Here is a 25,051-nt window from a genome sequence, read left to right on the forward strand (position 1 = left end):
GGTTCCTGACGTCACTGAAAAGTTGCATATCACAAGGGATATTCGATGCTAATACAGAATGCCACAGGATGTTTTTGTGCTGGTCAAGGGCAGTCAAGTCTGGGGTGAACCAAGGGCTATATCTGTTCTTAGTTCTAAATTTTTTTAATGGGCATGCTTATTTAAGATGGTGAGGAAAGCACTTTTAAAGAGCAACCAGGCATCCTCTACTGACAGGATGAGGTCAATATCCTTCCAGGATACCCGGACCAGGTCGATTAGAAAGGCCTGCTTGCTGAAGTATTTTAGGGAGCGTTTGACAGTGATGAGGCAGTGATCACTGAGATCCTGATTGAAATCAGCAGAGGTGTATTTGTGGGGCAAGTAGGTCAGGATAATATCTATGAGGATGCCCATGTTTACGGATTTAGGGTTGTACCTGGTGGGTTCCTTGATCATTTGTGTGAGATTGAGGGCATCTAGTTTAGATTGTAGGACTGCCGGGGTGTTAAGCATATCCCAGTTTATTTCACCTAACAGTACGAACTCTGAAGATAGAAGGGGGGGGGCAATCAATTCACATATGGTGTCCAGGGCACAGCTGGGAGCTGAGGGCGGTCTATAACAGGCAGCAAAAGTGAGATTTATTTCTGGAGAGAATCATTTTTCAAATTAGAAGCTCGAACTGTTTGGACATAGACCTGGAAAATAAAGACAGAACTGTGCAAGCTATATTTGCAGTAGATTGCAACTCCTCCCCCTTTGGCAGTTCTATCTTGACGGAAAATGTTGTTGGGGATGGAAATCTCAGAATTATTGGTGGCCTTCCTAAACCAGGATTCAGACACGGCAAGGACATCAGGATTGACGGAGTGAGCTAAAGCAGTGAGTAAAACAAACTTAGGGAAGAGGCTTCTAATGTTAACATGTATGAAACTAAGGCTTTTTCGATTGCAGAAGTCAACAAATGAGAGGGCATGGGGACACACAGGGCTTGGGTTAACTTCCATATCACCCGAGGAACATAGGAGGAGTAGGATGAGGGTACGGCTGAAGGCTATCAAAACTGGTTGTCTAGTACATTGGGGACAGAGAATAAAAGGAGCAGATTTCTGGGCGTGGTAGAATAGTTTCAGGGCATAATGTACAGACAGGGGTATGGTAGGGTGCGGGTACAGCGGAGGTAAACCTAGGCATTGAGTGACGATAAGAGAGGTTGCATCTCTGGACGCACTAGTTATGCTGGGTGAGTTCACCGCATGTGTGGGAGGTGGGACAAAAGAGGTATCTGAGCCATGTTGAGTGAGACTAGTGACTCCGCAGTGAACTAAAACAATGATAACTATCCTAAACAATAGTATACAAGGCATATTGACAGAGGGAGATATAAAGCGAGGCGTAAAGCAATCAAGTGTTGATTGGGAGAGCTAGCTAAGACAACAACGGGTAAGACATCAGCAGCTTATCTCTACTTTGCATAGAGATAAGATCATTTCCACGTCAAAGTGAGGTTTTATAAAAAACTACTTATCCGTGGTTTTCTGCGTAAGTCATACTTAAGATCAAAATTGATCGTAAGTCTGTTTTATAAACGAGGCCCCAGCACAGTATTTCTATGGTAGTAGGCTCTTCTGTTTCCTCCCCCAGCCTTCCTCAGTGGGAGCACAGAATCACTCCCTGCAGAGGAAATGTCACAGCCAGATTAGAGTTGATTAAAGCCTCTTCTCATTTAGAGAGGGATTCCGAATAGAAATAACAACTCATCATGACATCAAACACCTTTCTGTGGTTACAGTTTCTCACAGTCGTGTAGCACAATAGTTATCAAGACGACATATTTACATAACAGTATGAATGAGACAAGATGCTGTTTATCTTTCATCATCATCTTAGTATGAGTAATTCTGCTTTGTCCCTTTGGGCTATCTCTGTCTCTCCCCTACCTACCCCAGATAGAATCAGACCCAGGAAGAACACATCTTTTCTTTCCTTTGTCTCTGTGGTATACAGCAGTTGTCTTTCCCTTAAAAAAAATACTTATATTCATTACCTGCTCTTTCGTGAACCTTACTCCCTTTCAATGTGTTCTCCTTTCTTCTTCTTTCAATCCTTTCCTCCCTCCATCAATGCTAACAGTTCCCTACGTTCTTCTCAGTCACCTGAGCAACGAATCAGGTACCAGGTTTTAAAGCAGTAGCAGTTGTAGACCAGTTGGCCTCGTACCAGTCTCCATTCAGCCTAACACACATTAGATGAATGTCAAGGTATGCTCAGAAAGTCATGACATATTGGTATTTTCAGTCATCTGTATTGTTCAATTAAGTGGAGAACTGTCTGCATACTTTGACATTTTGTTAGGTGGTTATGTTTCTCCTGTATGAATCGATCTGCTTCTGACTGCCCTAAGTTTGATATGTTTTGCTTAATTTTGCCTTCATTTATATGTTTTTTTATGTGCTTTATGCTCGTATTTCATTGCCTTAATTGCAAGGCATTCTTGTCAGCGTCTTTGGCTTGCATACTGTATTTAAGCTTTTTCTTTATTTTATCGGTGCCTTTATTTCCTCAGATTTGTCTGCATGGTGAATATCTTCAGTATTTGTATGATTTATTAATGTAATTCCCAAACAGAGGGAACACGTCATAATGCTTCCTGCATTGCATGAAGTGCTCTACATTGTGACTGGCATGTTAACACTCCTGTGTTGTGTCGTAGTGCCCACGGCTGGAATGACTCGTCTGGCCCGATCCCGCACCACCTCCTCTACCAGCATCACCTCCATGGACAGCAGCCGCAGCCGCAACATCAACAACCTGCTGGAGGGAGCCAACACCACCGGGGGTCTGGACAACCAGCCTGGGCCCCAGACCATGGAGGTCTCCTGCTAAACCTCCCTATCTCTTCCTCACTCCACACTGGGTAGCAGCCCTCAGTGGTGCCCCTATCCTCCTCCAGTAACTTATGTCTCCCTGTCTCTCTCTCCAACCCTGCTCCTAAATTACTCAATCCCAGGGGGTTATGTGATGAATTGTGTGATTAATATGAGAATATATATACAAATGCATATGAAATATTATACCGTATACACGTCAAACTTCCAGTCACAAGCGGAGGGAACAAAATAAAGAATGAGTCAGATATACATATACTGTATACGCAAAGGGTCTAGAGATGGTACGATCCCCCACCTTTCATTTGATACGTGTGCATGTCTCCTTGTGCAATGTGAATCTGGAGACTTATTCTTCCAGATTCAATTACTATATGTCCCTCCTCTTATTTTGTTTTTCCCATTATTGGCTTTCACGTATTTTATTTATTTGGTTCACCATGTGTCTGTGTGTAGAGGATTGGTTCCTGCGTCACAGGAGGGGTTGAAGAGTCCCATCTCTCACATCCACTGTAGCCCAAACACACACTCCCTCCTCAGTCCTTCTCTATTCCTCTTATCTAGAACACAATTACACTAAATACCTACATTCATTGCACATATTTAGACCACTTTTTTAATTGACATTTTTTACGTTGTGAACTGTGAACACACGCCTCCTGTGATTGTGTGGCAAAGTGTAGATGTGTGATATACTGTACTGTACCTTGCTGCATTGCTCTGTTCTGCCGAGTCACTCCATTCACACTGTAGAATGATCACTCAAGCTGGGTACAAAACATAATATTCATGATTTTCAATACATTTCTCTGCATTGTGTTCTTTTCCCAGGTGTATGTGACAAAAAAAACACATTAACAAATATATAGTGGCCCAATTCACAGAATGAATGCACTGTATTTTGGTTGGACTAGGACATTATACTTGCTTTTTAGGAGGAATATGGAAAAGCATAAAGAAAGGCAATAGGAAATAACTGTGGGCCAATGTGATTGTGTAGATTAAATGTTCCTTTCATCTGTTTGTTTTAAAAATGCTTTTTCTTTGTAATAGATGTCATCTTTTTCTGTTTTACACTTTTGTAGTTTTTTTAGTCTGTTGACTCATCTCTTGAGTAGACATAGACAATGAATAACAACTTCAGCCTGTTATGATGTGGAAATGTGTTCAGTCTTCACTGAGGGTCAGTGGTGCTTCCCACTGTCTGCTGATTCAACTCATTTATACTACTGTACTACTAAATAAAGATAGAAGATGAAAAATAGTTCATTTTCTTTGTTTATATCTTGTGTTTCCACGATAACACTCAATCTAATACTAGCAAAGGGTTAAGACAAATCATCTGCATTTCAGATTAAAACAGGTGACATACTTCTGTTTTGTCTTGAATTAATCAAATTAACTACCATCTAACAACTCCAGGAATCGCATGCTGTCCAAACTTTTGTACCTCCATGCTATCCGAGACTTGTACAGTAGGTGTGCCTTACATCCTGAGTTCATCTCTCTTGTACTCTCACTTTTCATGGATGATGCGATGGAAGCTATCATATTCTGAATGATACCAGAAAAGACAGTAGAAAGTTCCATATGTTTAGAAAGTAACGCATCATAACGTGCAACTACCTCTGCAAGCTCCATGTAGTTGCCCATGTTAATGGAACTTTCCCTCTCTTTGTTGTCCTCTAAAAGCTCATTCTTGCATAACCAAAAATGCAGTGGTGTTGATAAACCGCTTGAGAAAATCCCTGTCTCTTCTTACTTTCTCGTTGTGTTGTGTAGTTTGAATACGCAGATCTTGGTCCATTACATGATCGATTGTCATACTCAAGTAAAAGTAAAGATACCTTCATAGAAAATGACTCAAGTAAATGTATGAAATGACTCAACCAGTAAAAACTACTAAATGGCATATAATTATATTATTATATTCAAGAAAATGACTTTCAACCAGTAAATACTACTTGAGTAAAAGTATAAAAGTATTTGGTTTTAAATAAGTATCAAAAGTAAATGTAATTGCTAAGCTATACTTCAGTGTCAAAGGTAAAAGTACAAATGATTTCAAATTCCTTATATTGGCACCTCAGCCACGCTCAAGGTCCTAAACAATATCATAACCTCCATCGATAAGAGACATTACTTTGCAGCCGTATTCATCGACCTGGCCAAGGCTTTCGACTCTGTCAATCAACACATTCTTATTGGCAGACTCTACAGCCTTGGTTTCTCAAATGCTTGCCTCGCCTGGTTCACCAACTACTTCTCTGATAGAGTTCAGTGTGTCAAATCGGAGGGCCTGTTATCCGTACCTCTGGCAGTCTCTATGGGGGTGCCACAGGGTTCAACCCTCCGGCCGACTCTCTTCTCTGTATACATCAATGATGTTGCTCTTGCTGCTGGGGATTCTCTGGTACACCTCTATGCAGACGACACCATTCTGTATACTTCTGGCCCCTATTTGGACACTGTGTTAGCTAACCTCCAGACGAGCTTCAATGCCATACAACTCTCCTTCCGTGGCCTCCAACTGCTCTTAAACGCACGTAAAACTAAATGCATGCTATTCAACCGATCACTGCCCGCACCTGCTCGCCCGTCCAGCATCACAACTCTGGACGGCTCTGACTTAGAATACGTGGACAACTACAAATACCTAGGTGTCTGGTTAGACTGTAAACTCTCCTTCCAGACTCACATTAAGCATCTCCAATCCAAAATGAAATCTAGAATTGGCTAGAAAGCATCTTTCACTCATGCTGCCAAACATACCCTCGTAAAACTGACCATCCTACCGATCCTCGACTTCGGTGATATCATCTATAAAATAGCCTCCAACACTCTACTCAACAAACTGGATGCAGTCTATCACAGTGCTGTCCGTTTTGTCACCAAAGCCCCATACACTACCCACCATTGCGACATGTACGCTCTCGTTGGTTGGCCCTCGCTTCATACTCGTCGCCAAACCGACTGGCTACAGGTTATCTATAAGTCTTTGCTAGATAAAGCCCCGCCTTATCTCAGCTCACTGGTCACCATAGCAGCACCCACTCGTAGCACGCGCTCCAGCAGGTATATCTCACTGGACAGCCCCAAAGCCAATCCCTCCTTTGGTTGTCTTTCCTTCCAGTTCTCTGCTGCCAATGACTGGAACGAACTGCAAAAATCTCTGAAGCTGGAGACTCATATCTCCCTCACTAGCTTTAAGCACCAGCTGTCAGAGCAGCTCACCGATCACTGCACCTGTACACGGCCCATCTATCTACCTACCTCATCCCCATACAGTATTTATTTATTTATCTTGCTCCTTTGCACCCCAGTATCTCTACTTGCACAGTCATCTTCTGCACATCTACCATTCCAGTGTTTAATTGCTATATTGTAATTACTTCACCACCATGGCCTATTTATTGCCTTAACTCCCTTATCTTACCTCATTTGCACTCACTGTATATAGACTTTTTTTTCTTCTTTTGTTCTACTGTATTATTGACTATGTTTTGCTTATTCCATGTGTAACTCTGTGTTGTTGTATGTGTCGAATTGTTATGCTTTATCTTGGCCAGGTCGCAGTTGCAAATGAAAACTTGTTCTCAACTAGCCTACCTGGTTAAATAAAGGTGAAATAAATAAAATAAAAATACAAAATATTAGACAAACCAGACAGCACCATGTTCTTTTTTTCTATTTTTTTTTACAGATAGTCAGGGGCACACTCCAACACTCAGACATAATTCACCAATGAAGCATTTGTGTTGAGTGAGTCCGCCAGATCAGAGGCAGTAAGGATGACCAGGGATGTTCTCTTGATAAGTGCATGAATTGCCCCATTTTCCTGTCCTGCTAAGCAGTCAAAATGTTACGAGTACTTTTGGGTGTCAGGGAAAAAGTATGAAGTAAAAAGTAGATTATTTTCTTTAGAAATGTAGTGAAGTAAAAGTAAAAGATGTCAGAAATATAAATAGTAAATTAAAGTACAGATACCCAAAGGAAATGACTTAAGTAGTACATTAAAGTATTTTACTGAACTACTTTACACCACTGCTAACTGGACACAGAAATAAAGTTCTGAAACCAAGAAAACAATTCATAATATACCTCCCCGTCTCCTGGAATTAGATTTTTTTTATTTGAGTTGAATAATATCCCCAAAATTCTCAACTATCACTCTTTACTCTCTTCTTCTACTTTGATATAATGGCGTTTGCGACACTTTTCTCTCTCAATCTCTATTCAACAATGCCACCAAGCCTCTCAACCCCCATAATGCTCTGTGGCACAACCCCAATACAACACACTAGGTTAATTCTCTGATCCTAATCCTATGATTGGATGGACAATATGTCAGTTCATAATGAAAAATATTTGACCACGTCCTCCAGAAGTGGTCATAATTACCATGTATGTCTATGGAAGGGGGTGAGGCCTATGAGTTTCCTAGGTTTTGTATTGAAGTCAATGTAGCCAGAGGAGAACGGAAGCTAGCTGTCCTCCAGCTACACCATGGTGCTACCCCCGACCGTGCTGTTGAAGGTACTGTAGACCTTTATTGCAAAACAGTGTGTTTTAATGAATTATTTGGTGACATTAATATATTTAGTATAGTTTAATGTTTCACTATTTTAATTTTCATGAAATTTCACTGAGGAGGATGGTCCTCCCCTTCCTCCTCTGAGGAGCTTCACTGCACCATTAACAATAACAGGGGAGGTGTGCATGTCTTGGGGGTATAATCTTTGACCCTCCGTAACTTTCTCACTCATCATTATTCACGATTCATTCAGGATTATCCATAATCATGGTTGTCACACCCTGACCATAGTTTGCTTTGTATGTTCTATGTTTTGTTTGGTCAGGGTGTGATCTGAGTGGGCATTCTATGTTGGATGTCTTGTTTGTCTGTTTCTGTGTTTGGGCCTGATATGGTTCTCAATCAGAGGCAGGTGTTAGTCATTGTCTCTGATTGGGAACCATATCTAGGTAGCCTGTTTGGTGTTGGGTTTTGTGGGTGATTGTTCCTGTCTTTGTGTTTGTTACACCAGACACCGACAAAGAAAAACTCAAAGGCTATGCTTACTTTGGATTTTTTTTACGATAGTCATAGCATTCTTATTGTTATCATTTATCATTTTTTCATCATTTCGGTTTTTCACGTTTCTTGTTTTTGTATATTGTTCTATTTCCATCTTTATTAAAGATGTATCATAATAACCTCGCTGCATTTTGGTCCGCCTCTCCTTCAACAGAAGAATCCTGTGACAATGGTAGCATCCTCATTAATGTACAAGTGTTCACAAACATATTATATTCTTATTTACAATAAAGTGACTCCCAAATGACACAAAGCATTATTTACTACTCATTTCTATTGGGCACAAAATAATCTGAAACACAACCAAAACTAACTGCAAATGCATGCAACAAGTTTGTAGAATCCCACACTTGATGTTGTCAGGGGTGCCAATCATTATTAAATCAATATGACTTGTTGAACAAAATTTCTTTCTCTGAGCAAATGCATTAGATTAAAATAATAGAATTTCAGAAAGATGTTGAGCATACGATATATCTCAGTATTAGAATGATATATTTTATATAGTAATTATTGCTCATCTTGAGCAAAGGGTGTCACTAACTTTGGGCCCCACTGTACATATCCTACCCATTACAGTATAGAATAATAACATATTTAGAGTGCTGTAGAAAAAACACTGATCAAATGCATCATAACATTACAGGATGTAACATTCCTCTACTTCATTTGAATCTGCAACTTGTTTTCAGAGAAGCGTATACATATTACTGTAAATCTGACACACTCAGTCCTCCCAGCTGGTTATGGTATTTTCGGTAGGCGTATACGTTCTTGTGGTGTATTCATGACTCAAAGCTCTGATGCTGATTGCTGATAGATTACATTAACCCAGAAAAGTAGAATGTCATTTAAGCAGAATTTTTATCTCATGTTTTTGTGCATACTACACACTTCTGCAGAAATGCGATTTTAAGGACATGAAAAATTATGTCAACCCCGCGATACACACTGTTTTGTGCCAGGATGTCAGGAACTGGCATCACAGAAAGCTACTAGAGACTTAAAAACCTGTCCTCATCGAGTGGGCCTCTGTCTTGAGTCCTGTGTAGATAGAGTACCCAAGAAACGGAGCAGAGGGAGACACCTTCTCTTTCTCAAGGTTTGTGATAGGACACGGTGTTGATCCCACACTCTCACGCACACATACACGTACACATACATTTGAATGTACAGTGTTCAGACAGACACTGAAGTCATGACACATAACACTCATGATCTTAGTTGCAGCACTGGTTTTTGCTAAGTGTATATCAGCTACACAGAGGAGGATATAGACAGCTGTGTGTGGTGACCCACCATAATTACCCAACAGTTAAACACCAATTCAATAAGGTGAGTAAGTTTCAGTTTTACTTTAGAACTCATTAACATACAGTACCATGGAAGCACTTTTTATTGCATTTACACTAATGAAAAGTTATTCCACTGGTAGTTATACTTTTATAAGGCCTGTGTATTGTAAAGTGTACCTGAACCCTTTATTTTGTCAGAGTCAGTGTTTAGATCATAAGGGCTCGTCATAATAATTTTTGAATGGAAACTTGTCAGATTACTGAGGAAATGATGGTTTCTTGTTGTGGTTAATTCTGTCCCTGTGTCATCTTGTTTGTGTAACCCGAATGACAAAAGAAGATAGATGACAGTACACTCCTCTCTCTCAGCCTAAGGAGCCATCCAGACATACAGCTAGAGAAGCAGCTGGTCATGGGGACTTGCCCGATCAAAGTATGGTCCAATATGCCAACTCTGAAGAATCCAACTGAACCTGCAATGTCAGGTAAGACTAAACACCAGCTTCTTCCATAGGTCATTTGAATTATTGATTTGTTAACTCAATCGGAAAGAATCCTCCAGTCAGCCTGAATGCTGATTGCAACTATTAAAAAACATTCTTATTTTTTTAGACGATAACAGGCCCATGGTGGTATCCCTCTATGACATCCCCTCCCAAGGTCCCTTGGAATCCAGCATCCATATAGGGGAGAGGCTCACGGTGTTATTAGAGTAAGTGTCATACCTGCATGGAGCTGTACATGTAGTGTATGTGGTAATTTGGTTGAAAACACTGATCTCTTTAATTGCAGCGATGGGGATTTTTGGGTGGTGCGATCCACAACGACAGGCAATGAGAGTTATATCCCCAGCAACTACACTGCCAAAGTAATTAACAGGTAAGATAACTACTACTTGCTCTCACTTTTTATTTCTGACTGTCACAGATGTTTACGATGAGTGGATGTCATGAGAGAGTGGGTATTGGAATTCATCAATAGGAAAGAGAGAGAGGTGGGGACTCCACTTAAGGGTGGGAGATTGTGTGTACACTAAAGGGGATAGGGGATACCTAGTCAGATGTACAACTGAACGCCTTCAACTGAAATGTGTCTTCCAAATTTAACCCAACCCCTCTGAATCAGAGAGGTGCGGGGGGCTGTCTTAATCGACATCCACGTCTTCGGCGCCCAGGGAACAGTGGGTTAACTGTCTTGATCAGGGGCAGAACAACAGATTATTACCTTGTCAACTCAGGGATTCGATCCAGCAACCTTCCTGCTACGCCACCATGTCTGTGTCAATAATCAGTTAATCTGACTATTCTCTCATCATTAACTTATTTAATTTGAGTAGTTATCTAATGTTGGTAGGTCATATTTCTCTATTTTTATGTTACTCCTTAATCGCTATGATAAATAGTTTTTCTTGAATGTATTTTTAACAGAGCTCAGATTTACTTTGAAGTGCAAAGTGTAGCAATACAGGTGCGTAGCAGGAAGATTGGAATCCTGTGAACCAAGAAGTTGTGAGTTCAAATCCCAGATTAGGTCATGTTGAATGCCAATTACTGTATAAATTAACATACAGAATGTAATCATGTACTGTGTGTGACTAGTTTCACAGCCTTTTCCTTTGTAAAATGCCAAAACAAAAATTTGAGTTGATGGAACATTTGAGACAAATTGAGCAAACACACCATTTAAAGTTGACTCAATTTTTCCCTACGTTTCCTCATGTTGGAGCTAAATTTGGGAAAACTAAAAATGTTAAATTCAGGTAACACATTAACTGAAAAGTACTTAAGAATATTTAGTTGAAACAACTAGATTTATTTTTACAGTGAGGCAGAACACTTTTTGGTTCCATGTAGAATTGTTTGGGGTTTCATGTAGAAGCCACTGTGGAAAGGGTTCTACATGGAATCGAAAAGTGTACTACCTGGAACCAAAATAGTTATTCCTGGTCCGAGAACCAAAAAGGGTTCTTCAAAGGGTGGGGACAGCCGAGTAACCTTTTTCTCTAACAGCGTAGGTGAACTGTGACTTTCTAGTGTATGTAGGCAGAGTTATTTTGTTCTCTCGCTCTCAATGACATCATCATCCCCCCCTCAGTGGGGTATGATTGGAGGTGTAGTTTCAGTTGAGTTTCCTGTGGGAGTTGTTGTTGTTATTGTTGCTATTATTATTGTCTATTAGAAGATGGTGTTAATTTAAATTGATCTGCAGATGTTATGTCTCGATTTAACTTAGTGCGGAGAAGTGTGAAAATGTAATGTACACACTAAAAACAAATGGTTCTATATTTTGCCAAATAAGGGTTATTTGTCTTGTAACCATAACGGATCCCTTTTTGCCGCTATACAGTGGGGCAAAAAAGTATTTAGTCAGCCAACAATTGTGCAAGTTCTCCCACTTAAAAAAATGAGAGAGGCCTGTAATGTTCATCATAGGTACACTTTAACTATGACAGACAAAATGGATAAAAAAATGACTTAAAGAAAATCACATTGTGAAAAGGATAAAAACAAATTTTAATTAATTTATTTGCAAATTATGGTGGAAAATAAGTATTTGGTCAATAACAACAGTTTATCTCAATACTATATATACCCTCTTATATACCCTTTGTTGGCAATGACAGAGGTCAAACGTTTTCTGTAAGTCTTCACAAGGTTTTCACACACTGTTGCTGGTATTATGGCCCATTCCTCCATGCAGATCTCCTCTAGAGCAGTGATGTTTTGGGGCTGTTGCTGGGCAACACGGACTTTCAACTCCCTCCAAAGATTTTCTATGGGGTTGAGATCTGGAGACTGGTTAGGCCACTCCAGGACCTTGAAATGCTTCTTACGAAGCCACACCTTCGTTGCCCGGGCGGTGTGTTTGGGATCATTGTCATGCTGAAAGACCCAGCCACGTTTCATCTTCAATGCTGATGGAAGGAGGTTTTCACTCAAAATCTCACGAAACATGGCCCCATTCATTCTTTCCTTTACACGGATCAGTCGTCCTGGTCCCTTTGCAGAAAACAGCCCCAAAGCATGATGTTTCCACCCCCATGCTTCACAGTAGGTATGGTGTTCTTTGGATGCAACTCAGCATTCTTTTTCCTCCAAACACGATGAGTTGAGTTTTTACCAAAAAGTTATATTTTGGTTTCATCTGACCATATGACATTCTCCCAATCTTCTTCTGGATCATCCAAATGCTCTCTAGCAAACTTCAGATGGGCTTGGACATGTACTGCCTTAAGCAGGGGGACACGTCTGGCACTGCAGGATTTGAGTCCCTGGTGGCGTAATGTGTTACTGATGGTAGGCTTTGTTACTTTGGTCCCAGCTCTCTGCAGGTCATTCACTAGGTCCCCCCATGTGGTTCTGGGATTTTTGCTCACCGTTCTTGTGATCATTTTGACCCCACATGGGTGAGATCTTGCGTGGAGCCCCAGATCAAGGGAGATTATCAGTGGTCTTGTATGTCTTCCATTTCCTAATAATTGCTCCCAGAGGTGATTTCTTCAAACCAAGCTGCTTACCTATTGCAGAAAATTACAGGCCTCTATCATCTTTTTAAGTGGGAGAACATGCACAATTGGTGGCTGACTAAATACTTTTTTGCCCCACTGTATATCTATATATAGCATTTTTTAAAGGTTATATAAAGAGCCATGCTCATAAGGTTCTAAATTAGACCTGTATGGTGCTATAAATGACCATTTTCTCTGGTTCTATATAGCACCAAAATAAGGTTTCCATTATGGTTACAATCCCTTTTGGGGCTATATAGAACCCTTTCTAATGGTTATTTTTAGAACCTTTATGGAGAATGGTTCTATAAAGAACCTTTCTCAATCTCAAAGTTTCTTTGTAGATCATTTTGAAGAACCATACAGGGTTCAAGTGTAGACATTACTGTGAAATGCTTACTTACAAGCCCTTACCCAACAGTGCAGTTCAAGAGATAAGAAAATGTTTACCAAATAAACTAAAGTAAAAAAATAATAAAAAGTAAAACAATAAAATAACAATAGCAAGCGGTACCGAGTCAATGTGCAGGGGTACAGGTTAGTCAAGGTAATTTGTACATGGGGGTAGGGGTGAAGTCACTATGCATAGATAATAACCAGCGAGGAGCAGCAGTGTACAAAACAAATGGGGAGGGGATCAATGTAAATAGCCCGGTGGCCATTTGATGAATTGTATTCTACCGTTCTCAATTCACACAAGGCCATATGTAAGTCTTTCACAAGACACCGTCACTGGCCATAGTCATGTATAACGTGTAATGGCATAACACAACAGATTAGATCAACTGGAATGACAAACACACAGTTGTACAAAGAGAGCTGTGAGCAAACCACTTATTCTAATGAGCTCCCGCCCCTTCATTTTATTTATCACTAAAAGAGAAAAAAATACTTTTGTGAACCACAAAGAACCATTGAATGGCTCACAGGGTTCATTATGGTTCCACATAGCACCATCACCCTTCCCAAGAACCCTATTTTCTTAGTTTGTAGGCCTACAACCGTAGGAAATTACTACTGTAGTTTCCTAGTAGTGGGAGTTTCATTGTATATTCTTCTTCTTCTGATAGTCAATATTTTTACTTTCTCATCCCGCTCTAATCAGGTGGCAGTATAATGGCATCAGCAGGTTGAATGCAGAGGAGCTGCTGCTGCTGCCACACAATCACACAGGGGCTTTCCTGATCCGAGAGAGTCAGACAAACACAGGTTAGGTGATGTTCATGGCTTTACGCTCATTTCATTAAATTAATTTTAGTGAATGTTATGTAAAGTTTTAAAAAATGTTCCCATGAGTTATCTAAAAAAAAAGTTGATATAAGCACAATAACTATTGTGTGCACTTTTTCTTGACTATAGCGTGACAAGAGTCCGGTGTTATTTTTACTCACAGAAACCTACTCCCTCTCAGTCCTTGTGAAGATGGACTCATATCTGGCCACAGTGAAACACTACCGCATCTGTCGCCTCCAAAACGGCTGGTTCTACATCTCCCCCAGCCTCACCTTCTACTCCCTGGGCCAATTAGTGGAACACTACTCTGGTGGGTACAAGCCCATCAACACGCTCAAATGCATTATTATTAAATATGTAGCACAGTTCATACTCTAGTACGCAAATAGGGCGGACTGTATGGTACTACTGTAGCGATCTGTTCACTAGGGTTGCAAGGGGAGGTTATATTACTGGAACTCTTCGAAGTGTAACAGTACACTAACAACATGTTTTTAATCAGATGACATCTAGTGGCCTTTTGGGTACTTCAGATTATCACAGGTGTCTTAATTATCTCTGGCTCTCTGCGGCCTCATCACATGTAATATACAGTATATAAAATAATACATGAAGATGATTTTTGAAATATATATATATATATATTGACAAGCTGTAAAACATTATCCTAAATATAAACCATCAACAGTGAATGCCATTGGTGTTTAACATGGGGGTTTACACATGAAAAATACACTAACAGTCAAAGTTTGGACACACCTACTCAATCAAGGGTTTTCCTTTATTTTTACTATTTTCTACATTGTAGAATAATAGTGAAGACATCAAAACTATAAAATAACACATATGGAATCATGCAGTAACCAAACAAGTGTTAAACAAATCAAATATATGTTATATTTGAGATTCTTCGTAGTAGCCACCCTTTGCCTTGATGACAGCTTGCACACTCTTGTCAATCATAAGGAGTTTTTTGGCTACAGAGTGTTTTAAACATTTGGAAACGTGTCTATCCACAGAGTCAGCAGATGGGTTGTGCTGTTTACTGAGGGAGCCTTGCATCATCCAAGGCTCAAACCAAAGTACCCTGACCACCAGACCGTATCCCAAAGCTATCAGGAGGCCCACACTCAACTGGAATGACGTAGACAGGTGGGGCACATTCCTAGATCTTCCATCTATCATATTTTGTGTCCAAAGTGACCTACACACTATTTATTTCACTGTTTTTCAATATGAAATTAAATGTGATGATTTGTCTATTCAATCAATTGCACTGTATACACATTGTAAGATTACGCATTCTGATGGTAGTTAAAAGTAAATCACATGCCATATGCCTCTGTCTTTCTAGTTCAATGATCTTCAATAAGGCCAGAGTGGATTCAGAGGACTCTCTAGTGAGCGAAGGTCTGAGGGAGGCCGTCAGCTCATACCTCTATATGACAGAGGCCAGCTGCCAGAACTGTGGCAAACACTGGGATACATGAGGAAAGGGAGGACTATGAGAGTAAAATAGCCAGACATTATGCTGTCTGGTCTGCTGTTGTGTAGGTGTAATGGTACTAGGCCAGAAATGATGATCTACATAAAAGCATAGTGGAAGTTGATAGAAGTAAGCATACCATTTACAACCACAATGAAAAAAATGAAAACTACATGCACAATCAATGGTTTTGATGTTTTGATGTGTTAGGGTTCAGGTAGCCACAGGGAAGTGGCACTTCTCAAGTCTTCTAATGCTGTAGCTGTGCTTGTGCTCAATAGCACATTTCAGAGCCTGGAACCGAAAGGTATTATCTGTACTGTCTTTGGTATTATGATGTGATGAGCACTTCCTTTCAGCTCTAGGAAGGTTCCATTCTGCTTGTCCACACAGAAATGCCCATGCATTGGTCTATTTCTTTTTTTTTACCAAAGAATGAAGATCACTGAACGAGAAGAACGTTTTAATTGTACTAAATGTTGAATCGATTGTTAGTTTGATATGCAATCTGTTACTCTGCAACCCATTTGTATATGAATGAAATGCCATGTCTGAACTAACTTGAAACGAACTCTGACTTTTTAGCGCATTTGGCTCGTGGCAGCATGGTTCTGCATGCTCTGGTTGTGAAAATTAGGAATAAATAAATTAAGTTGTATATGACAGTTTTGTTTCTTGTCATTGCCAACCTTTTCATACAAAAAAGAGCATCAAAACAAGACAACAGATGCTGTAGTTATCTGGGCCACACGGAGAAAGCGTCCCATGTCAAAACTATTTTCAAACCCTACCACTAGATGCCGCTACTTTTGAATATGTGTATCAAGACCTAGCGGTCGTCACAAGCTTATATAGCCACAAAGTCATAAACACCACCCATTTCTACAATTAATCTTCTTAAAATCTAACCGCTAATTTATGCCTAGCCCTAACCTTGAATTAACACAAACAAATTGTAGCCAATTTTGACCTTGCGACTGTGGAATCTGATGAGATCTAGCTAGCTAAATCTTCCTGCTTGGAACAGTTCAGGGATAACAAATAATGGCGACGCTTCTGGGGTTGGAGTCCCCTTGGACTGGAGGAAAACGAAGTGTTCGTAATGGAAATATTATTGCAAAGATCAGACATTGTCAGATCGTTGACCGGGGTTTCAGCCGAGGGACACAGGTAAGACACAACTCTGTCTTGACAATGAAACGATCTGAAAAGGGGGAGCAAGACTCAATCAAGCCTGGGACCAGTACAGGCACACACAGGATGCCGGGAGGAAGTAGCTGTTTGCCTGTCTTGCTGGTTAGGTGGCTAACATTTGCTGGCTGTGTTCAATAATGTGTTCATTTACATGACAAAGTTGGAATATACACCGTGAACTAGTTACACAGTGCCAGCTGAGAAACTCCATGTAGCCTGCACTAGCTAGCTAACTCTTGTTGATCCAGGATGCCCGTTTTAGCTAATTATTAGCTAGCTTAACATCTTTGGTTTGTTTGTTCGCATTTATACATGCAATTGGCATCTCTAGCTAGCTATATTACTCAATGTTATATTAGCTGGCTAACGTCAACATGGGTTTCCTCAACTGAAAGTGTGCACTACTAGCTAATGCCCTTAGTTTGGTTAACGAAACAGTTAGTTAGCATGTTTGATTATGGGTTTCTTCAGCAGATTGGGAGTAAACCATTACATTGTATTCAGACAGGCTGTTTCTTCCATCTATCTAACTAGGGATAATAATAATGTGGGTTTATACTGGATGAACAGCACGGGTGATTTCGTGACGATACCAGCCACGCCCATTTGTGGACTGTGACTGGGCACGTATAACCGCACTTACAGTTGACTGGGACAGCTCTAACAGGGCAGAAATTTGACGAATAGACTTGTTGGAAAGGTGGCATCCTATGATGGTGACACGTTGAAAGTCACTGAGCTCTTCAGTAAGGCCATTCTACTGCCAAAGTTTATGGAGATTGCATGGCTGTGTGCCTGATTTTAGTAACTGGTGTGGCTGAAATTTCCAAAATAGCAAACATTTGAAGGGGTGTCCACATACGTTTGTGTATGTATATATAGTGTACATATTCTTCTTATCTAGGTGGGTGAGTGCAATTGAGATTGCGTCTTCTATGGATCTGTTGGGTCAGTATGCAAATTTGAGTAGGTATAGGGTGTGATGGACTTGATATATGCCGTAACCAGCCTTTCAAAGCACTTCATGATTGCAGATGTGAGTGCTACAGGGTGGTAGTCATTGTTGCATGAAGCCTTAAGAGTTCTTGGGTCAGTTTAAGATTACAGATTGGACAGGGAGAGGTTGAAAATGCCGGCCAGCTGTTCTGCGCATGCTCTGAGAACACACCCTAGAATACTGTCCGGCCCTACTGCCTGCGAGTGTTGACTTGAGTGATAACTCAGGTCGGCCTCGGAGAGCGAGATCACCCAGTCCTCAGTGGGGGCCCTCGCGCACTGTGTTATTGTCGACACGTACATGAAATGCATTGAGTTTATCTGGTACAGGCATTTTTGGGAAGATCACAGCTGGGTCTTCATTTGTAATCCCTGCCACATGCTGTGGGCATTGGAGCATGTGTAATATGATTCCACCTTATTCCTATATTGTCCTTTTGCTCGTTTGATGAATCTGCTGATGTCGTAGCATGACATCTTGTTCCTGTCCTCAGCCCTAGCATCTGGGTTGTCTGTGATAGAACTGTGCGGTACCCCTGTCCTTTCTCTTAGTGCCAACCTCTGTGTTAATCCAGGGTTTTTGATTGGGGAAGCAGCAAACCTTTACTTTGGGGGCAACGTCGATCTGATGCATTGCCTAATGAAGCCAGTGACGGAGGTGGTTAGCTCGTTGACTTGATTGACTGAGTCTCTGCACATATTCCAATCAGTGCTAGCAAAGCAGTCCTGAAGCATAATTTCTGATTCTGATGACCATTTCTCATGGTTACTTCCTGTTTGACCTTCAGCTTGTATACAGGAAACAGGAGTACAGAGTCATGATCTGATTTGCCGAATTCTGTGGTGGTGATTTTTAAATCTCCTTGAATTGTATATTTGACATGAAAAGCACTTCGCTCTAGAATTCTCCTTTCAGACACCCAGCCCATCGAATTCCATTGTGGTGAAAAGTGACCTATTCAACTCACTGCCAACTTGCCCCAAAGGCCTATGTGTTGCTCCACTGATTCCAATAAAAAGTCTGAAATGGAAGTTTGAGCCTCATTCGTAATAACTGAGCTATGAGAACTGGAAGTTATGTATTGTGTTCCATTTGTGATGGATTTCAGTTGGGAATGATTTGAAATAACTTCAGTCTTAACCGGTGACAAGAGACAGCATCTGCAACTGGAATTAGGAGAGGATGTGTTTATTTGGCACCAACATCGAAGACCTAGACTTATTTAATCTGATTTGAGGTTGTGTGCAGAGGGTAGGGTAAAATGATCAACTGTCACTGTTCTTTTTGACACCGTTACATACTGAATACATTTTCTAAGCTGTCCATGTATATTTCCTGTATTGACCATTAATTCATTGTTCCAGCTCCCAGAGGCTCTTCTCCAGGAGAGGGATAAACACGCCAAATGGCACAGTATCCCCGAGCTGCTGCAGGAGCTCCATGAAAGCAGCCATCCCAACAGTAACCTCTCCCACACACACAGTGTACTAAAGGTACCCACACCACTACATCAGTAAAGCTCCTAGGCTTTAACCTTGCTGATTTTGGGCCATTTACTCTAAGATTAAGACAAGGCCTAATTATCAGTTCTTCATAACAGGAACTATCATCCCTACTTTCCATGGAGGCGATGTCTTTTGTCACAGAATACAGGAAGAGTGCTCAGGAATCAACCTTTCCCATCACATACACCTTTGACCTCTTTGGTGGAGTCGATGTAAGTTAACATACGGTTTATTATGTGCTTGTTACTCCTATGTTCTGTGTTGTGGTGGAAACGTATCAGTTACCTGTTTGTATGTCTTGAATCAACCATGTTACCTCATCCTGCAATGTCTTTGTGTATCAGTGCCTTCTGAGATATTATCAGGTGGGATATGAAGTTTGTTCATTGCTGCTTCTTTTTCCTCCAATAAAAGCTGCTTGTAGAGATCTTGATGAGGCCTACACTCACTATGCAAAAGAAGAAACCTAAAAGTAAGTAGAAAAAGTCAGGTGTGATATGTTTAGGTCTGATATAACTTCAAAGGCTGCGCTTTTCACTTCAGGGAACATTGATATTCATGAGTGTATAAAAAAAGGTATACCCAAATGCACTTCAGCCCAGCTTAAATGGGGGATCAGGTCTCAACTGAGGGACTTGAAAATCCCCAAAACGTCCCTTACCCCAGGATACTTCAACTGGTGACTATCCGGGAGAATGAAGTACATTCATTATGTTTTGTCCCTGCAGTGAATGATGACTTGGTCAATGACTGCCTTAGTGTTCTTTACAACTGCTGCATATGTGTAAGTACACTTGCCGCAGGACATCACTTCGTTAAAAAAAAGGAATAATGTCTGCCTTTTTAATATAAACATTCATTAATCATTAAATCTCTCCCCTAATTTTCTCAGACGGAAGGGGTAACAAAGAGCCTTGCAGCCAGAGACTACTTTGTCCTGTTTCTCTTTACCTTGATGACAAATAAGAAGGCTTTTCTACAGACTGCCACTTTAATCGAGGATATTCTCGGAGTCAAGAAGGTCAGAGGAACTTCACATCAAAATCTTTTACAATATTGTTTGTGGGTTTGCGCTGGGTGGAGATTTTATATCGATGGTCATCTTATGCCAATGGTGACCCATATGTTGGTCCTCTTTCTGCCACAGGCGATGATCCAGTTGGAAGGGATTGCTAACCTGTCTGGTCTGGTCCAGAGCTTTAACCAGCAGCAGCTGGCTAACTTATGCTGCATCCTCTCTGTCACAGTCTCAAAACCTGACGTGGGGAATGATGAAAAACACACCCTGCTGGCCAAGAATGCCCAGCAGAAACAAGACTAGCCTCTCATGTGCAGAGGTCAACCAAGGTAGGACAGGGATACAGAAACACAGTGGAGAAATTACCCTTTTCTTTTTCTTTAGATCAATTACCCTATCATTGGGTCTTGTTGAAGGATTTGTTTAATTCATCTGTTGATTTGTAGTACTTATTTGATTTAATGCCCTTAATCTGTCCAAAAGTTTTCTCAGCCCTTAACCTAAAACTGTAGTAGAGTACATGATCTTTGAATGAGCCCACTCTGCTGCCTCCTTGTTCCCAGTGACCCTCCTAAACATCCCGGGCTTCATCGAGCGCCTGTGTAAGCTGGCCACCAGGAAGGTGTCTGAGGCCACGGGGGCGTCTAACTTCCTGCAGGAGGTGGAGGACTGGTATATGTGGCGTGACAACGCCTTGGTGCTGGACGCCGTCATGCAGATGGCCACGGAGGAGGCTGAGCACACCAGCACAGATCAGCAGCCTCTCCCCTGCTCTGTACCACTGCCTTAAACGTCAGTTATCATTGAAAAGGTCTAACCATTCTCTTTATGAAATGCTTATTTATAGTAGTATGCAGAGAGTGGAGTGTGGCGCGTGTAGCTTGTTGTTGGCCAATCATAAGTAATCAAAACGGCAATAGGCTACAGTCATAGAGGCGCCGTGTGTGGCAAAAGTTAGGAGATATCTAGTCAAGATAGGCTACATCGACCAAGAGCCAACAGGTAGGCTGCTACTTAATATTCTAAATGGAGTTGTTGTGATTTGTAGCTATGGCAACTATCTACTATAGCGTGAATCAGCTTGGTTGCTGTCTCTCCCTCCCTGCTCCCCATGCTCCCCATGGAACCCCCCCCCCCCCCCCCCCCTGCCTGGCAGATCGGCATCTCTCTCTCTCACTCCTCACGCTTTATCATCTCCGGGTAATAAAGTAGGTTAAAAAAGGACTTTTCTGCTGCTTACCACACTCTGTTCGGAATGGGTCTGGATCCGACGAGGTCTATATGGAACAGGTCTAGTTGTCCTCTGGTCTGTTTGGAATGGGTCTCTATTAAAAAAATATATTTATATATAATAATCGGGTCTCAGTGGGAAATCCCCGGATCCATTTTGTGAAGACCTTTCTGCCACCTACCCTTGTACCTCTGTCGATCTATGAACATCTCATTACATCTTTTTCATCCCATTATGCCTCCTCCACAGAGTCATCAGATGAGAGTTCGTTGGCCACCAGTACTCTCAGGCACCGCTTCCCCCAGTCCATGAAGATTGTCCATGAGATCATGTACAAGGTGGAGGTGCTGTACGTGCTCTGTGTGCTGCTTATGGGTAGTCATAGGACCCAGGTGAGGGGCTAGGGGCCAAAACAGATAACTCACCCAATGCAGGGCTCTCGTAGGAGTAGCCACTCCTGTCTGTTTGCATTTATTTGACCATTATGTTTCTTCTTCAGGTACACAAGATGCTAGCAGAGTTCCGTCTGATCCCTGGTCTCAACAACTTGTTTGACAAGCTAATCTGGAGGAAGTACACCTTATCTAATCATGTGGTGCATGGCCAGAATGAGAACTGTGATTGCAGTCCTGTAAGCAGTGCACTCCTCTCAAACTCCGCTATCACTGTACATTTTTTGGGGATCCTTGCTCTGGGTTCATATTACCATTGAAGTGTTATAAACATTGTAATGTTAATCACTCTGATTATGTCCTTCCCTTGGGAAATATCCTTCAAGATCCAGTTTCTGAGGCTGCTCCAGAGCTTCAGCGACCACCATGAGTGAGTAACTTTCAAACAGTCTGACTGCTAGCTTCACTTGAATTTAACACACAACATTATTTCAGGAACAAGTACCTACTTCTAAACAGTCAGGAGCTGAACGAGCTGAGTGCCATCTCTCTGAAGGCCAACATTCCAGAGGTGGAGGCGTTAGTCACTACAGACAGGTATGCATCATCTGGTTCCATCATCTATTCCCATCATTAACTCCACCCTCAATACTTCACACTACAGTGCAAAAGAGGCATTATGTTCTCTGAACTCAAATTAAATACTATATTGTGTGTCACACAAATGCCCTCTCCCTGTCTCCTTGTGCTCCTGCGGGAGTCTAGTGTGTGATGGGAAGAAAGGTCTCACTCCTCTCCTCCTTCAGGTTCTGGCAGGTCAGGGCAGTGGAGAGTTTCCTCCGTGGAGCCACCTCCTATGCAGACCAGTTGTTTCTGCTGAAGAGGGGGCTTCTAGAAAACATGCTGTTCTGCATCATATACAGTGGCTGTAAGTCCAAAGATGTCCTGCAGAGCTACTTCGACCTCCTGGGGGAACTCATGAAGTTCAACATATACGTCAGCACAGATAACAAGGTGAAGGTGAAACACTTAGTAAATAGCAACCCCCCCACAATGTGAGAGAACCCTGTCAGTCCTCATTGTCCCCAGAGTTGTGTGTGTTCTATAATGCTGGGTGTCCCATCCCTCTGTTTGGCTCGGCTGCAGTTCCAGACCTTCATGAGCCAGATCAACAGTTCCCTGATAGACTCCAACATGCTGGTGCGCTGCATCATTCTCTCCCTGGACCGCTTCGAGACCCAGACAGAGGACAGAAAAGGTAAACACCCTTTGATTTGATGTTTGATTTGATTTTGATTTTGATTTGATTTGACAGAAAAGGTAAACACCCACTCATTCCCATAGCAAATGAATAGACCAATGAGAGCGGGTCAGATGTATGATCTCAAGCTGCCAATGTTTGGATAGATTCAAGCCTTGACTGCATTATAAAGGTGTTGTTTATGATGTAATTGTTGCTGACTATGGTCCTGCAGTGGTGGAGGTGCTGTCTGAATGCTGTCTGCTGTCCTACTTGGCCAAGGTGGAGAACAGACTGTCTTTCCTCTTCAGGCTGGTCAACATCATCAACGTGCAGACTCTCACACAGGTCTTTCCTCCCTCTTTCTCTCTAACACCAAAAACACACACACACACACACACACACACACATCAGCCCACGAGAAAGAAGAATAACGTTTCCCAGTATGTTTGCTAGGATTGGACAACCTTGAGCCCTTGATCATGACTCTGTTACATTACATTACACATAAGTCATAGGACGAAGGCGTCTTCTGTACGGGGGAGTTTTGTTAAAGTCCCCGTTGCTCAATCTGAATATTAACACGTCACGGTACAGTTTTGGAAGTTTAAAGACCTTGTCTTTCATATCAGTGAGATTATTATTATTATTTTGAACAAAAGGTTAAATTGATACACCTTGTTAGGGTTAGTGTTCCCACACGGCCATATCAAATGTTACATCGCTTGTTTACGGAAAACAGACAAGACGCGACCACCTATGCTCATTAGCTACAGTTGATGTCGAAGTTTACATACACTTAGGTTGGAGTCATTAAAACTCGTTTTTCAACCACTCCACACATTTCTTGTAATTAACAAACTATAGTTTTGGCAAGTCGGTTAGGCCATCTACTTTGTGCATGACATCAAGTAAGTTTTCCAACAAGATTATTTCACTTATAATTCACTGTATCACAATTCCAGTGGGTCAGAAGTTTACATACACTAAGTTGAGTGTGCCTTTAAACAGCTTGGAAAATTCAAGAAAATTATGTCATGGCTTTAGAAGCTTCTGATAAGGTAATTGACATCATTTGAGTCAATTGGAGTTGTACCTGTGGATGTATTTCAAGGCCTACCTTCAAACTCCGTGCCTCTTTGCTTGACAACATGGGAAAATCAAAAGAAATCGGCCAAGACTTCAGAATTTAGACCTCCACACGTCTGGTTCATCCTTGGGAGCAATTTCCAAATGCTTGAGGGTACCACGTTCATCTGTACAGACGATAGTACGCAAGTATAAACACCATGGGACCACGCAGCCGTCATACCGCTTAGGAAGTAGACTCGTTCTGTCTCCTATAGATGAGGGTACTTTGGTGCAAAAAGTTTGCCACTGAACACACACTTGAATACACTCATGACTCCATTCTATGCGCACCAAAATTACAATCGGTTAAAACTTACAAGTCGCAGTTGTAAATGAGAACTTGTTCTCAACTAGCTTACCTGGTTAAATAAAGGTGAAATAGTTTATTTATTTTAAATGAGAATCCAAGAAAATTACTAATGATTGAGCTACGGCATTTTTCAACCCAACACCATATGGATTGAACCACTTTGTCACTCAGTGTGTGTCGAAGTGGAACTAATCCTGTTCAAATGTTTTTCTTAAACCTTTTCGTATGTTCACTTGAATGAATGTATGAAAGCATTCCATTCATAATGTGGTTTTGCAGATTTGCTTCACGCTAAGAAAGCAGGCTTCATACTCTACATCCAATACATGTTGAGAAACAGTTGGTCTTTTTTGATATTTTGATTAAATAGCTAATTGGTGCTTAATTATTTGAATTTGATTGTACTACCCTTCTTACATTAGGTACATTTTATGTAAATCTGAGTTTTTTTGCCATATATTGCACGTTAGTTTCCTTTGACTGTGTGTGGTATAACAGTGACTGGGTTAAAAAGCATGATTGTGTGTGTACCTAGAGAAATTTGTT

The 25,051-nt window shown here is 41.2% G+C and overlaps 2 protein-coding genes and 1 pseudogene across 4 annotated transcripts in view; all 3 read left to right on the top strand.

Annotated features, from left to right (window-relative positions):
* LOC124002653 (protein NDRG3-like) overlaps positions 1 to 4,134 on the top strand; it is a 58,885-nt gene extending 54,751 nt beyond the window's left edge. For 2 of the 3 annotated variants that reach the window (XM_046310240.1, XM_046310242.1), the window contains 2 exons: positions 2,116 to 2,154; positions 2,696 to 4,134. In XM_046310240.1, coding sequence (XP_046166196.1) covers positions 2,116 to 2,154; positions 2,696 to 2,868 — 212 coding nt within the window. In that variant the 3' untranslated portion in view covers positions 2,869 to 4,134. The remainder of the gene's footprint in view (positions 1 to 2,115; positions 2,155 to 2,695) is intronic. The other variant, XM_046310241.1, reaches the window with a different exon arrangement.
* Positions 4,135 to 9,672: 5,538 nt separating this feature from the next.
* Positions 9,673 to 15,491, top strand: LOC124002682 (src-like-adapter 2). Its single transcript, XM_046310310.1, has 7 exons — positions 9,673 to 9,740; positions 9,883 to 9,972; positions 10,053 to 10,139; positions 13,874 to 13,977; positions 14,162 to 14,311; positions 15,021 to 15,153; positions 15,356 to 15,491. The coding sequence occupies exons 1-7, from the start codon at positions 9,673 to 9,675 to the stop codon at positions 15,489 to 15,491; spliced, it is 768 nt and encodes a 255-aa protein (XP_046166266.1).
* Positions 15,492 to 16,318: 827 nt separating this feature from the next.
* On the top strand, positions 16,319 to 23,959 carry LOC124003699 (annotated as a pseudogene).
* The last annotated feature ends 1,092 nt before the right edge of the window (positions 23,960 to 25,051 follow it).

This window comes from Oncorhynchus gorbuscha, linkage group LG18 (genome assembly GCF_021184085.1).
Source record: "Oncorhynchus gorbuscha isolate QuinsamMale2020 ecotype Even-year linkage group LG18, OgorEven_v1.0, whole genome shotgun sequence".
NCBI lineage: Eukaryota > Metazoa > Chordata > Actinopteri > Salmoniformes > Salmonidae > Oncorhynchus > Oncorhynchus gorbuscha.